Source organism: Xenopus tropicalis, chromosome 2, assembly GCF_000004195.4.
Source record: "Xenopus tropicalis strain Nigerian chromosome 2, UCB_Xtro_10.0, whole genome shotgun sequence".
Classification (NCBI taxonomy): domain Eukaryota; kingdom Metazoa; phylum Chordata; class Amphibia; order Anura; family Pipidae; genus Xenopus; species Xenopus tropicalis.
In genome coordinates, this window is record NC_030678.2 from 62,339,533 (window position 1) to 62,353,889 (window position 14,357).

Genomic DNA, 14,357 nt, shown 5'->3' on the forward strand with positions numbered 1-14,357 from the left:
TACAAGATTTTTCCCCTGCTTATCATGTATGTCTCCTTTAATAGGGCTAGGTGTTCTTTGGTTCTACCACACCTGTTTTAGTTATTTACTGAGCTGAATACAGTGCAGAATACAAAGTGATCAACACAACATATGCAGATATCTAAAATGTGAGCATGCTAAAAAGCTGTTTTTTTCTGGCAGATTGCAAAATATAGAGATTTCAATCCCATCAAAAATTATATTGTTTAAAGTAATTTAAACATACTGCTGTCTTTTACTGGTAAAACTGCTATTTGCTATGTAACCTGTGCTATTTATCCCCATTTTAACTTGACTGGCTAGCCACATGGCTACACAGCAGCTTATTTATATAACCTATTGTAGTGTTTCTGTAGCAGACACAAAAATATCTGTAATCATGAGCCCCTAAAAGAATGTGCTTGTGATATGTGGGGATTTTGTGTTTCAGGCTTGCTGTAGAGAAACTAGATGCGGTTTCATATTTTTGTTTTTAATAGAAAAAATATATTAAAAAAATAGTTTTTTCTTTTATTAAATTAAACCTTTAACTGGGGTTTGTTTTTTTCATGCCAGTCACTGTTTATGTTTCTGTTATTTTCATTTTACCAGACCATAGAGACAGACAGGAACCATCAGAATGGGGAAAGACTGTTCCGAGCTACAACCAAACTAATAGCTCTATGGATTTCAGGAACTACCTAACTCGGGATGAAAACCTGGAGCCCCTTCCAAAGAACTGGGAAATGGCTTACACTGAAGCAGGAATGATCTATTTTATAGAGTAAGCAAATTATTCTTTAATGATGATTAAACCAGAGATTTCGGGCTGATGCTCTTGTTCGCTGAGAACTGGCCTGGACTGCTAATGTAGAATCGCCACAGTGGCACTCCTTTAGTTGTACCGGTCAGTGCAGTTTTTATCAAATAGAAGCACAGCCCAAAGGTATTAGTTAAATAATTATAATTACTAGGGAGTGTAAAAGGATCTTCCATAAACACAGTTGTCCAAGTATTGTATTTGAGGGAGCAATTGGGAAGTTTATCTAAAACATAACCGCCCCCCATGTAACAAAAGCCGCAAAGGTGTAGTAACCCATAGCATCTAATAAGATATTTGCTTTTAAACAGGTGACCAGTAAATGTTACTTGCTGATTGGTTGTCATTGGAACTGTAGCAAACTTTGCACCTTATGTTACATGTGTTGTTTGCAGTGTAACACATTATGTGCATGCACTTCTCAATTTTTTTCTAGAAAAGAATATGTAACCATTCTAGAATTCTTGAAATTAGTAGTAAATAAGAGCTTGCATTTTTAAATAGGTTGCACACCTTTAAATTATATTTTAGGTTAATGTAGACATTACATTTCTGAAACAATTTGCATTTTTTGTGGGTTTTTTTTTAATTATTTAGCTTTTTAGTCAGCAGATGTCCAGTATGGAATTCACCTGGTTGCTGTGGTCATGCAGTGGTTTTAATGACTTACTGTAAGATCAATAGGAGAGGGCCTAAACAGAAAAATAATGAATAAAAAGTAGCAATAAAAATAAAATTTTAACCTCACAGAGCAATAGATTTTGGTTGTTAGGGTAAGTGTTTCCCATTTAAGACCAATTAAATAGCTGCTAAGAATAGGACATTCTAATTTATAACATACAAAAGGTTTGCCAGATATTTCACTTGCTAAGTACGTTATGCACAAAGCTATTTTAACTATTAGTGTTCAATATTCATGTAATTGGAAGAACTTTTAGACTTCTTGTAGATGGTGCCCTGGGTAGAATCAATATTGCTAACTACTGTATCTTAAATATTTGAATCTCATATATAGTTATTTTGTTTGCTATAGCCAATAATATATATAGCAAGGCTTTATGAAACCAAAAATTGGTTTGAACTTAAAAAGATATCTAATAATCTTTGTATTTGTGTTTGTTTGTAGAAATTGTTTCCTTTTTTCTCTATTGCACAACAGTCAGTTGTTTTATTTCTTGATTTAATTCACTAATAAAATCAGTTGCTTTTTATTTCTTTTAGTCACAATACAAAAACAACCACGTGGCTAGATCCTCGACTGTGTAAGAAAGCTAAAGCCCCAGAAGACTGTGAGGATGGAGGTAAGAGGAGAGAGCAGCAAAACCATATAAAGGACTATGATATTTTCATGTTTTCATGTCTTTAAAGGGAAAAGAAAGTCAAAGTCACTTGGGGGTGCCAAAATGTTAGGCACCCCCAAGTGACTTTGACCACCTACCTTTTACCCCGGGCTGGTGCCCCTGTGAGGAGGGAACAGCACCAGCCCGGGGTAGCTGCCGGCGCTTCCTTCCTCTTGTTTCGCTGCGCGCGCATGCGCAGTAGAGAGAAAAGCCGAACTTAAACATTAAAGTCGGCTTTTCACTCTACTGCGCATGCGCCCACGGCTGGCATTCAGGAAGAGGAAGCCAGAACACGGAAGCGCTGCGCTCCAGGTGCCCCGGGCTGGTGCTGTTTTCTCCCAACAGGGGCACCAGCCCGGGGTACGAGGTAAGCGGTTAAAGTCACTTGGGGGTGCCTAACATTTTGGCACCCCCAAGTGACTTTACCTTTCGTTTCCCTTTAATAATTTACTGTTACAGTAATTTACTTTTTTTTTTTTTTTTTAATATTGTAGGGAAAGATAATCATTATTTATAAAGTGCAAAAATATACAGCGGTGCTTTACAGAGATTCAACATTATTCACATCAGTACCTGTGGCAGGGACTGTGAATTTAAAGTCCCTATCATATCACATATCACTGACATATCAGTCAGTTCTTATGTGTCATTATATTATAATTGATATAATAGTGGGTACCATTCGACATTCTGCAGAGAAATGTAGCAACTAATGTAGCAAGTTGTAACAGTTCTAAACCTGAACCTGGCCTGAGAGGCCAGACTGAAACACCAGGGAGTGGAACAGCAAAGTTTAAGTAGGTTAAATAAAAAGTTATTTCTGATGTACGATCTGAAAACAACTAAACTTTGCTTTTGCAATTTATTTTGATACATTTTCAGAACATCAATTGTTATAATGAAGGTCCATATGTTTTGGAAATGTTTCTGGTCATTTCAATTGGTACAGGTACAGTTCCATGCAAGAATCTCCAGAAATACCCATAAAATACAAAGGTGAATTAGGTTGTACAGATTGTTTGATAATTTGTTTATACAATGATAAATATGCCCATAAACATATATGGATAGAGAGCTTGTCAGGAAGAGTGTATGTTAAACAGCATCCTGACTAAAATTGGGTGTGCCACAGAGTTTTGTACCATGGCTGCTATGGTTTGTTTATTAGGGACTTAAAGGACATGTGAAGCCTATATTTGCCTACAATGTATATCAGTTGGGCATGCCTCCCCCACCCAAATGGCATCAGTTGTACTGCATAGATACCCTCTGCTTGCTAACACCATCACATTTTTCTAAAGCAAATAGCAGCTAGAGCTGAGTTTCTATGGGAACCAGCAATGTCATCTCTTTACTGGCTGCTAGACTGGAGGGCTTGTTTAGTAATCTGAGCTTAGAACAACTGAGCATGTCTGCCAAGCCAGAAATCAAAGCAAATTCCCAAGGGGGGGGGACCGAGTGGGTTACAGTAGGAGAAGGAAAAGTAACAATAAAAAATTTTAAGTAAAAAATCTATTCTACCCTGCTCCAATAATTGCCCTATCCTGCAAACCATTTAGTATTTTGAATGCTTTATTACAAAATACCTGTTAAAACTTGGCTTCCGGTCATTTGAACAAAGGCGATACGGCAATGCAGGAGAAGCATCCACTATGCGGCGATCGATTGATCAATCCTAGCCTTCCTTCTGTATAGGAAGGAGTCAGGCTAGGATCGATCAGTCGATCGCCGCATAGTGGATGCTTCCCCTGCATCGCCGTATCGCGGTTATTGGGGCAGGGTAGAATAGATTTTTTACTTAAAAATTTTTAGTGTTACTTTTCCTTTAAAACTATGTGACTCCTTGACAGAGAATCTAGAGGTTTGTTAGGGCACAAGTTCATTGTGGTATTGTAACAAGCTGTACTTAATTAATTCATTTTAACGCTGTTGCTACTAGAATATGCAGTGTAAATTTGGTTGCATTACAATACACAAGCAATTAATACACACACATATATATATATATATAGTAATTGGATTACTCCTACTATGAATGCTGGACAAGCTGTGCTGGCTATTATCCAAAATGTTTAGGTCTTTCTAGATACAGAATGGTGAGCAGCATAACAGAAAGATTCCTTAAGACTACTTAAAAACATTAAAAAAAAAAAAAAAAATATCGGATTCATTTTATATTATACTGATTTAGTTAAGATCAAGCATAAGGTACTGTTTAATTGGCCATACACTCCCAGATCTGATATGGCAATTTTGGTTGAGCGACAATATTGCCCAGCCATCAGCTTAGGAGTCAGTTTTCAGAGTTGTGTACTACTGTTGAACTGTCCAAATCTAAAATTTCATTTGTCAGTGCTTCTTATTGTCATTTTGTACTGGCAGATGAAGAAGTGAAGGGGTGCAGCAGTTTCCCTTAACTTCTTGAAGTTCAGATCATTTGAGTAAAATGATCTGAGCAGTGAATTGTCCACCTGTAAATTTGCCCTCAATGAATCGTCTTGTTTTTTACTCATTCTCAGCACATGCACTGGGCTGACAATATACAGTATTTATACATTGTTCAATATAAAATTCATAGTACAAAGCTAACAAGTCATGAATTCAGATTCATACTATATGGCAGTTCAGATGTCATTGCATTCGGCATCAGAATTTAATAAGCATACCTGTAGCATCTGCTTCTATGACAAAGGAACCTCATTTTCAACATCCGCCTAGGGCACACTCGGGGCGAGAGCACACACTGCGTATATCCGCTTTTCTCAGCTCTGAGTTTATTAGCCAGGATGAGAAGCGGATCCACTTGCCTATGCTCCTCCGCAGCAGATCGGAGATAGGCCTGGAAAACATCCACTTTCGCGTTTTAAGGCCGACATCCGATCTGCTCCACTCTGCGTGCCCACACTCGAGGGGTTGCAGTAGTTTTTAATGCAGACACACAGAGGAGGATAGGCAAGCAGATCCACTTCTCTCAGCCTTGTAAAAAAAAAACGCAGAGAAGAAGATATGATTCTGTATGCTTATGTGCACCATAAGCGTGTACAATATCACTGACACTCAATTGTGAAATAGAAAAGAGAACAAGCAAATCAAATGTAGAGAAACTCAACAAATTTAAAAGGTTGCCCTGGTGTACCAGCCCCAGAAACTCAGCATAGGAAACAATAAGAAAATCCAAGTTGGCCAGCTTCTGTGGACAACTAGTACCACTAGTTTGAATTGTGCATTGTTTCTTTAAATTGGGTAAAGGAGTCTCTCTTTGTTTTTTTTGCTGCTTACAGTATTTTGCTGCTTATCATTTCAAGTGCTGGTGGCTGCAGCATCATTACTCCTTAATTTAAGGCAGTATAGATTTTTATACACATTTTCCCTTTACTACAAAACTCTATATTTTAAACTCGCTATTTTCTTTCCTGCATTAAGATCTCCATCCAACTGTGCAAAAACATTATGCACATTTAAGAATAGCAGCTCAAGGCATGATGAGCAGAATATTCAGAGTAATATAGAAGAACATGATGATTCAGTGTGTTTAGCCAGCAGGGTATGTGTAACATTTTGCTTTATCTGTATTTAATGGTTAATAACAGTCTATCGTACCATAGAAAACTGCTTATTAGCTAGCAGCTTAATGTTCAACAAACAAGCAATATTTACCCCTACCCTGCCGGCATTCACTTTGGATCAACATGTTCCTAGGAAATGTGTAAATTCTTTTCATATGCCTTGAATGTGGAAATGTAGCATCTGTGTCACTAGTACTCTTTAACTTTCTTTGCAGTGACTAAAGGTGGCCATACACATTCAGATTTTAATCTTCTGACGAATGTTAGGATATCGGGTGTACGTTTAAATGCAACTATCTGAAACTAACATTCAGACTGAAATCGTAGGATAAAGCCTTTAAAAAACAGATCGGAGGATGTTTTGAACATGAAATAGTTGGCAGACACCAATAGTACAAAAGTGACTTCCATTGTAGGTCCTCCAAGGATATTGTCAGATACATATACATGTGCAGATTTTATCATTTTACGACCAAAATTTTCTTACCTGGCTGATCAACTAAACGACTGATCACCATGGTAAGAAAATTAGCGGGGCGATAATTTGGAGCCCACACACAATTTTATCGGTACAAGTATGGCCAGCTTTAGATTCTAAATTGTTGTAGTGAAAGGTGTAAATTGAAAGGCCACCCCAACATGTAACCCTTCAGTTATTTACAGCTAATGCATGCTAAAAATATTTTTTATGCCAGCAAATGGCAAAGAATAGATTTGTCAACCTATTATAAATATTTAATTTTATGTACACAAATTCAGAGAGCAATTAGAATTTGTTAACATTGGTAATAGTTTACTTTCAAAACTATGGGAGCCCCTTCTAGAAACTCCTGCACATAGAACATGGTTTCTAGTGCAAGTAAGTACCTACATATAAATAACATTTCTAGTACACATTTGCACATCCAGGATCCTTTACACATACATTCTGGTGCACAGACAAATTTGACACCGCAATAGGGGGATCACCCCCATATTCCGTCACATACAACATTTCTAAAGTGTGAGTAATGTGAGAAACTCACTAACCTTAAAGGGGTGGTTCACCTTTAAGTTAACTTTTAAAGTTAAACTTTTAAGGTTGATAAAACGAGAGCTATTTCTATTCAGGTCCTCGCCTATTTGTATTCTAGTCTTTCATTCATATCAGTTCATGGTTGGCTGTTACCTTCTGGAGCACTAAAACACTATTTTGCCTAGTCCTGCTCTTAATGGCAAATGACCTTGTGCACTCTTTCCAATTTGTGCCTGTATGTTACCCAACCACTTAAATTGTAAGCTCTATGGGGCAGGGACGTCTTTCCTACTGTGTCTCATACCACATGGCACTTACTCCCTTTGTATATATATTTATTGTATTTATTTATTATAACACTTGTCCTCCCTGTGTGTAATTTTGTATTTTGTAACATTGTACAGCGCTGCATACCCTTGTGGTGCTTTATAAATAAAGTTATACATACATACATACATACATACATACATGGTTGCTAGTGTAATTTGGGCCCTGCCAACCAGATTGCTGAACTGGCAAACTGGAAAGCTGCTAAATAAGAAGCTAAATAACTTAAAAACCATAAAAAATGAAGACCAGTTGCATTGGTCTTCATTTTTTCATTAACTTAAAAGTAAATTTAAAAGTGGACAACATCGTTAAATACAAGGTTTAAAAATAAAAAAATGCTTTTCCTAAATTGTAAGAAAGTGGCTTTCTATAGGCTTGTAAAGCTTAGTAGGACCTGTAAAGCTTGGTAAGTAGAGGGCTCTTCTAAAAGCTACCCTATCTAACTGCTCTATCAGATTCCTGAACTGTTTCTTCGCTCTCCTGTACCTTTGCCTGAAGTTCAGAGTTGCACAGCTGCCATGTCTGGCCACTTTAGATGCTGTGATTGATTACCTGCATGCACACTGAAAGTCAGCATTAGCAACATTGCAAGCTCACTGTTCCTTCCTAGCCTGGTTGGTAAGGAGCAGCAACTAGAATATAACATGTTCTGGGTTCAAGCCCGGTTAACAATACAATGAAGGTGTTTATTTTACACAAGAACTAAGTAGTCTGTTACATTTTTCAGCTTTGTTTTCCAACATTGCCCAAAGTTCTGAAAGCCAATGCAACTCATATAGTTTCCCACCAGCAATTAACATTATTGGCAGTGGAAAAGCATTTTTAGGAGATATGTTGTCCACGGAAGGGCAGATTTAACTGCAGGTGATTGCCCTAATGTATACACTTTGCACATATTTTTTGTTTTGTGGACTTTGTGTGTATGTTTAGTTTCCTATATATTCTAGCCAAGAGAAAGCCATCTGGCTCTTTCAGGTTATGAAGAGAAGGGAATTTCGGCCACCCTTAACATAACATTAAAGTATCTTCTTAATAACTTCAGAGCCTGCTGCGACAACATAGTTACATTTTGTCTGTATGTTATGTTAATTTGTTGGAAGTACTCCCACATTTATATTTAGCTATATTTGTTAATAATGCATTCTAGACTTTTTAGCTATTATGTGAGAATTACAGCGTCTTGAAGTTCTCATTAATGTACTTTTTTGTCAGCTTTATTGAGTTGATTATTTATGGTCCTGTTGCAGAACTTCCCTATGGCTGGGAGAAGATAGAAGACCCACAATATGGAACCTACTATGTTGAGTGAGTACCTTATTTAGTATTGGCTAGATTGACTATTGGTTTATTTAGAATGAGATAGAGTGTTCATACAAATAGTTCAGAAACAGGCAGTCATTGCCGTACAGCTTTATTGCATTTTACATTTTATTGCAGTGTTATTAAAAAATGTTTTATTTCACAATGTGTATAGAAGGCAAAGTTTGGCACAAATATATTCATTATAGTATGTGTATTAAAGTGACCAATGTTTGTTTATTATTGTTTGCCTGTCCTACAAATTTTGTTTTCTACTTGTATTATTTTAGCCCCCAGTCACTAACTGGGTGCACTACTTGGGCTGCTTGTGTTTAGGTACTGCTGTCTAACTGCCTTATGCTGTAGTATACAGGTATGGAATCTCCCATACGGTCCAAAATCAAATAATTCTAATTTTTTAAAATGATTTCCATTTCTCTGTAATAATAAAACATTGCCTTGTACTTGATGATAACTAAGTTGCATGGATCTATATTGAAGGCAGAGCAATCCTATTGGGTTTATTTAGGGTTATATTTATCATGCTGTGTAAAAAGAGGAGTCAAACATTACTGGTGATGTTGCTCATAGCAGCCAATCAGATGCTTTGCTTTGGTTTTAAGTTTTTGGATCAAGTCTCTTTATAAAAGAGTATCCTTATCCTGCTAATTGGTCACTGACTTACAGACATGAAATTTGCACTGCCCATGAGTCAGTCGCCAGTACAGGTGTGGGACCTGTTGTCTGGAATCCCATTATCCAGAAAGTTCTGAATTATGGGAAGTCCATCTTCCATAGACTGCATTTTAAGACACTGATTCTAATTTTTAAAAACATTTTACTTTTTCTCTGTAATAATAAACCAGCACCTTTTACTTGATGGTTACTAAGCTGCATAAATCCATATTGCTGGCAAAACATTCCCAATAGCATTGCTCTGCCTCCAATATAGATCCATGAAATGAAAATGATCTTCCTCATGTATGGAGAAAGACCCTTAATCTGGTAATCCCTGGTCCCAAGGATTCCGTATAATAGATCCTACATCTATATAAGATTCCACAGATATGAGCATTATAACTGTATTGCAATGGTATGCTTTCAGTTTTATGGTCCAAGATAATTCAAAAGAAATGCAAATACAGAGCAGAAAGATCTCCAGTTACACTTCTAAAATATGCAAACTGCATTTTAGTGTACAGTACAGTATTTAAAAGCAACTAGATAAACAATTTTCAAGTCATACTTAAAGGAATTTTGTGTGTTAAAATTGTGTAGTTTTGTGTAAGATGTCATCATTTTCTGAAAATATTATTGACACATTTAATACATGCTGGAATTTAATTTTTGTTACTGCAACTATAACTATTTAACTGTTTGGTAGACAACAGAAGTCCTGTGTTACTTTATGACATGGGTTCTAAATACATTACAAGGATCACATCCTGTGTCTCACAAGACGAAGCTGGATCAGTTACCATTTGTTTAAGTGGCTGGTTAACATTTATTGTGCTGTTGCTTGAAGATTGCTGTGGCCGATATAACAATAAGGGTGCGGGCACATAGTGCATACAGTACGCAATACTATACATTCCTCCTGCACTGGTGTCGGCCTAAGTATAGCTACACTGTGCAGAGATCCGCCAATAAAACTCAAAAGCATACATTTTGAGCCCAATCTCCACTCCCAATTAAATAAAAATGTTCTTAGGCCAACATGGTGCCTGTCAGTGCAGCTACTATACTCAGGAACCGACCCATTTCTTTTTACCTGCCTACAAAACACAGTGGCAGCCTTAAGTCGCAGTGCCTTGTATTTTGCTCTTGTGCGCATGTGTATAATGTGCTCTCCCTTCCCTGCTGTGTCTATGCACGCTCCCTTAGTAACGCCCCCAGCCAATGAGAAGCGGAACCGCAGTTGCCATGGCAATGCATATCCGCAACTGATTAGTTCATTTTTTCTGTGCTACCTAGGCTCAGGGGGGAGGGAATGCTGCACATGCTCTCAGTATAGGCGGTGAGAGCATGTGGGCAAACCTTTTCAAAGATGGCGGCGCCATTCACAGAAACGAGTATGCAGCATGCAGTAACTGTAACTGTAAATTTTTCATTAGGCAAGCCAGAAATATAGTGTTTTTACTTAACAATAGTAGAACTATTGAATAGTGTGCTTAATAGAATTTGTCTTTCATTCTCCTTTAAAGAGGGATCCAGTACTGAAGTAGGCCTGCCCGTGTATATTTATACACATTTTTTGAAAGGTACTCACACAGGCCAGCTGCTGCAATAGCAGCTTTCTCTCTAAGCAGCATTGAGGAGGAGAACAGGCAGCTGTAGAAAATAAATGCGGATCAGACGCAAGGAACAGTAAGAGAGGCAGACAAAGTTGCACAAACGATCACTCACACTGGGTAGCAGGTTCAAAATTTTCACTAGATGCATAAAAAAGTTTTTTATTTTGTCATTGAGAACCTATGTTTGTATTTGAACATGTGATTAATGTTTGCAGTTCTTATTCACTAAATCATGTATTTCGTTTTCAGTAGGACCACATGCGTGGGAATGTGACAGGCTAGATTCCTGTCAGGGGCCCAGTCAAATAAGGGAGCCCAGACAGTCTGGAAAGGGATAGTGATTCCTGTAACAGGAGTATAGTATTGTGCCCACTCATGAACACTTAGGGCACTAGCACACGGGGAGATTAGTTGCTGATATCTCCTGTCGCGGACGACTAATCTCCCCGTGTGCCAGAGCCCTTAGAGGGGGCAATACCTCCGAACATATCAGGATATGATAATGAATTTATTGCATGAATATTTTAATGACTGTTACCATTTAACCCTTTCTGGATATAGGCCCTGTTTAATTGCTCCATTGCTAGGTAATAATGAACATATACAAATATATGGCTTGCTAGCAGTACAGTTAAATCTCTTTTCATGCTAACATTAAGATTTCTTTTAATAAACCTTGATAGTCCTTTAGCATTTGTATTTCTTTGGGCTTTGTCTTTATTGCAGAGCTCTAAAATTAAGAGACATTTTGTAAAGTTCCTTTTGTGGGTACAACTAAATTATGAGCTAGTAAACATTGTTAATTTTGCTTCATATGAAGTCATACGCTGCCACTTAGGAGAGCTAACAGGCAGGGCAGAGGGTGCCCCATATTCTGCCCATATGCTTGAAAAATCTGATAGTTTTGGCTGGACCTGAAGCAACCTGCATTTATCCGCAGGCCGAGAATCCATCCAGTGTGGCACAAGGCTTAACAATACCAGGGGCAACTATTTTCCTAACACATGGGCATTTCAGTATGATTTCCTGCACTGGAATGTATTTTAAAACTCCCATATGAAAGAAGATTTAGGGATTTATTAGCCTAAATGTGCCAACCTCTGGATAAGGGGTCTTCCTGTGATTTGGATATGTTAAAAAATAGTAATTTAAACATTAAATAAACCTTATAGGTTTTGCTTTTTCCCCAGTTAGAGTAGTTATACCTTAGTAAGGATAAAGTACAAGGTACTGTTTTATTATAGAGAAAAAGGTAATAAAAAATTGAATGATTTGATTAAAATGGAGTCTATAAGAGATTTCTGGTTTCTGGATCACTGGTCCCCATACCTGTCGAAGGATTTATCAATTGAAAGAATAATTGTAATATGACTTATTGGTGACTTGCTAGGGCCTTTTTTTTCTCCATGTTTTGAAACAATTTTTATATTAGGTTTACTTACTTAATTATTCATCTGTATGTTTACTTAGTAAGCAAGCTCTATTTGAATGTATTTAGTTACAGTTAGTTTCTTCATGCAGTTCCTTCTGTTAGGCAATCTTAAGGTGGCCATACACGAGCAGATCCGCTCGCTTGGCGATGTCGCCAAGCGAGCGGATCTTCCCCCGATATCCCCACCTACGGGTGGGCGATATCGGGGGACCATTTAGGTAAAAAAAATAATAATCCGATCGTTTGGCCCTGGGGCCAGACGATCGGATTATGTGGGCGGCAATGGGGCAGTCGGATCGGGGACAGCATCAACGAGCCGATGCGGTCCCCGATCCGACCAGATTTTCTAACCTGGCCGATCGAGATCTGGCCAATTTCAGGCCAGATATCGGTCGGCCAGGCCGATCTGCTCTTCCCATACACGGGCCGATTAGCTGCCGAATCGGTCCAAGGGACCGATATCGGCAGCTATAGTCGGCCCGTGTATGGCCACCTTTAGGCTTTGTCATCACTGCATCATGTGATCATTTTAGCTAGTAGTAAAATAATTACAATACAATGCTGTCTGCAAGTAGTGAATAAATATCTATTTACATTTTATCTTTGCACTGTTTAAAACAAAAGATAGTTACTAGAGTTGAGAGAAACAAATCAAATATACAAGTACAGTGATATTCTTTTTTTGATGAATGTGCTAAGTAGATGAAAGCTTTAAAGAATGACATTAACAGCACAAATGCCAGTCTTGTTGCTTTTGCCATCTGCTATGTGTAGTTTGTTTCTTATTTCATGATCAGTTCTCTGATGGATGAGCATTTACCTCTTCTATAGGTCAGTATCAATGAGATGGTAATGCCTAAAAAAACAGCCTTAAGAAGTTAATCAATATTGTAACGGGTGTCTGTTTTCTTAGCAGCATTTGTTTTGTATTTCAGTTTTCAACAGGTTGTGGGTTGTGGGAAGCTTCACTTCACTGGCAGTAGTATTTTATAATTACGCAAGCTTGCTTATGTAGTGTTAATGGGAAGCTTAGACAGCACTCCTTACCTTAACTCACAGAGAAACAATTAAAGACCACAGGGTAGGAAAAAGGACAACAGCTGATTAATAAGTCATAACTAACATATCCCTAACCAGAATTTTTTTAAATCTTAACAGTGGACTGCCTTGATAGCTGGCTAATCCTGTCACTTTCCTATGCCCCTGAGCACTCATAGCCCCCAATGTTCCAAGGGCAGGCAATTTTTTGTACATTATACAATAATACAATAAGAACTTTAAAGGCATACTGTCATGGGAAAACATTTTTTTCTAAATGCATCCAGCAATAGAGCTTCTCCAGCAGAATCAATAACACATTTTTTTCATATTTAATTTTGACATTTTTACATGGGGCTAGCCATATTACTCATTTCCCAGGGTGTTACAGCCATGTGACCTGTGCTCTGATAAACTTCAGTCGCTCTTTACTGCTGAACTCGGAGTGATAGCAAACCCCTCCCTTTCCCCCCAGCCACCAACAGAACAATAGGAAGGTAGCAATATAGCAGCTCCCAGTAGATATGAGAATAGCATTCAACAGTAAGAAATCAGAGTCCTGGCTGGGACTCCTTCAGTTACATGGGAGCGGGACAAACAATAGGCTATCTGAAAGCAGTTCTAATGTGTAGCGCTTGCTCTTTTTGACAGCTCAGACTCAGGCACAGTGCATTGAGATGGCTGCTTACACATCAATATTAAGTAAATAACTAAAAAAAAATACATTTGTTGGTTCAAGAATAATATTTTTAATGGAAGAGTGATTTTTTTGCTATGTAAGCAGTGTAATTTAGAAATAAAAAGTACACCATAAAAATCATGACAGCATCCCTTTAAACTCAGAGCAATACTTTTTGAAGATTTAGCATTTCTATTTTGCACGCTGCTGATATAACAGTAGATAAACATATATCTGGAGAGGGAGGCTCACCTAATAATTATGTAATCCTTTGTGTTTGTTTTGTCTTTCTCTTTGATTTCTCTTTTCTGTCTGGTAACCAGAAAGCAGAAGCAGTTGATTTGTTAGGCAGTTTTTTTTATTGTTGTTGTTAATATACATTGTAAAGGAGAAGTAAAGGTAAAAACTAAGTAAGCTTTATCAGAAAGGTCTATGTAAATAGAGCCATATACACTCACAGAAAAGCTGCACTGAGTCCTCTGTCAAAAGAAACACAGAATTTCTTGTCTCCTTTTTTTGTAAACATGTTCTTCAGTATCTGACT

General features: G+C 37.7%; 1 protein-coding gene across 2 annotated transcripts in view; it reads left to right on the forward strand.

Annotated features, from left to right (window-relative positions):
• Positions 1-14,357, forward strand: part of magi3 (membrane associated guanylate kinase, WW and PDZ domain containing 3) — a 129,067-nt gene that overhangs the window by 61,514 nt on the left and 53,196 nt on the right. For both annotated transcript variants that reach the window (XM_012955565.3, NM_001097243.1), the window contains 3 exon segments: positions 613-784; positions 2,042-2,121; positions 8,319-8,376. In XM_012955565.3, coding sequence (XP_012811019.1) covers positions 613-784; positions 2,042-2,121; positions 8,319-8,376 — 310 coding nt within the window.